The sequence below is a fragment of the Haematobia irritans genome, chromosome 4, assembly GCF_050003625.1.
Source record: "Haematobia irritans isolate KBUSLIRL chromosome 4, ASM5000362v1, whole genome shotgun sequence".
Classification (NCBI taxonomy): Eukaryota; Metazoa; Arthropoda; class Insecta; order Diptera; family Muscidae; genus Haematobia; species Haematobia irritans.
This window is the reverse complement of record NC_134400.1, coordinates 200,782,352-200,784,327: the sequence shown is the minus strand read 5'-3', so window position 1 is coordinate 200,784,327 and position 1,976 is coordinate 200,782,352. Positions and strand designations below refer to the sequence as shown.

The window sequence follows — 1,976 nt, the reverse complement described above, 5'->3', positions numbered from 1 at the left end:
TTCTGCCTAATTGTATATTCTCCCACATCTTTCTCACTTCCACGAGATTTTTTAGTTCTTAGCACCTTTTTCTGTAATACAAACATTGTAGAAGAAATTATTCAATTTTATGATTTTTTTTTATTTTAATTTTACCTTTTGCCGGACGGGGATTCGAACAGCGGACCACACAGTTTGTAAGGATCAAAGAAGTAGCTGATCAATTGCCCAAGGAAAAATAAAATGTTAATTTTGTAATAACAAGCAACAACCACCAACTTAATTCAATATCGCTCCCTGTTAAATAGCGCTCCAAGCTACTAAACACATTTTCTAAATTAATATATGTTTGCATCCAAGCATATTATATTTACAAACATTTTATGTCCCAAATATAATATGTTCTAACATATTAACATATATGTCCCAAACATGTTATGCTAGTTTATGAACATTATATGCTTGCACTGAAAAATATTGTGTTTAAAAATTTGTGTTCCAAACATATAATGTTTATAGCCAAACATATGAAAAACAGTCTTTTTCATCCGTGTAGAAATTAATAATAAATAAAATGTATGGGATATTTTCCAATTTTTTTTTTTTTTTTGGTCTAGAAAAGTTTGTGTGAAAATAAAATTTATAGGAAATTTTTCTTAGAACTTCAATCAAATTTCAGTAAAATAAATGAATATGGGATGACAAATTTAAAAAAAATTGTATGACTCTAGCAAAAATGATTGTATGTGTTTTTTTTTAAATGCGTAAAATACTCCAAAAAATTAATCAATTTACACCTGATTGTGTAATAATAAAATTAAATCCATTATTTTATTGATGTTATCGTTGTAAATGACGATTATGGTCAATATACTAGTAATAAATGGTCAACCGAAATCCCAATAGATAAGGCAAAGAAAATGCATTGTAGAGAACCGCAGTGATTGACTGATTTATAGCCTTTATGTTCAAAATCACCGGTATATAAAGAAGACAACGGGCTCCATAGATAATCAGTAGACAATTCTTAGCGCTGTTTAGTAATGAAATCCTTCATTGTTTTGAGTTTATTCGTGGCCGTTGCATGGGCCGGCGTTATGCCTGCTATGCGTCAACGTCTTCCTTTGTTGCCTCGTATGCCTCTGGATGAATTGGAAGGCCGCATCACCAATGGTGAATTGGCCAAGGCTGGTCAATTTCCCTACCAAGTAGGTCTAAGCTTGGTCTTTGGCGATGCTGGTGCCTGGTGTGGTGGTACTTTGATTTCGGATCGTTGGGTCTTGACCGCTGCCCATTGTACCGATGGTGCTGATGGTGTTACTGTCTACTTGGGTGCCATTGACATTAAGGACAACAACGAAAAAGGCCAACAAAGAATCTATGTGTCCAAGAAGAACATTGTTATTCATGCCGAATGGGACTTTGAGACCTTGACCAATGATATTTCCATGATCAAATTGCCCGTTTCAATGGAGTTCAATGAACGCATTCAACCTGCCACTTTGCCAAAGAAGAACGGCCAATACTCCACGTATGAAGGCGAATATGTATGGGCTTCCGGCTGGGGTAGAGATAGTGATGCCGCTACTGGAGTTACTCAATTCTTGCGTTACATTCAAGTTCCCGTGGTGAAGAAGAGCACTTGCAATAACTTCTTCTTTGGCATGATTACCGATAAGCAAATTTGCATTAGCGGCAAAGATGGCAAGTCCACCTGCAATGGTGATTCTGGTGGTCCATTGGTCTATAAGGAAGGTGAAACCAATTATGTTATTGGTGCTACATCTTTCGGTATTGCCTTGGGTTGTGAAAAGGGCTGGCCTGGTGTATTCACTCGTGTCACCGCCTACTTGGATTGGATCGAGGAAGTTTCAGGTGTTGTCAACCAATAAATTGCCTTAGTCGTTTGTACTTAATGTACCTATTAAAGTTCATTATTTAAATTCAATGATTTTTAAAATAATAAATATAAAGTTCACATATTATAGAGAGGTAAA

At 35.6% G+C, this 1,976-nt stretch overlaps 1 protein-coding gene across 1 annotated transcript; it reads left to right on the top strand.

Annotated features, from left to right (window-relative positions):
- Window positions 1-980: 980 nt before the first annotated feature.
- LOC142232788 (brachyurin-like) lies at window positions 981-1,976 on the top strand. The gene has a single exon (XM_075303455.1). It carries the CDS (start codon window positions 1,023-1,025, stop codon window positions 1,869-1,871), a length of 849 nt encoding a protein of 282 aa, XP_075159570.1. The 5' UTR covers window positions 981-1,022; the 3' UTR covers window positions 1,872-1,976.

What these genes read in the sequence shown, in the direction of transcription:
- LOC142232788 (XM_075303455.1), top strand. Translation starts at nt 1,023, where the DNA reads ATGAAATCCTTCATTGTTTTGAGTTTATTCGTGGCCGTTGCATGGGCC.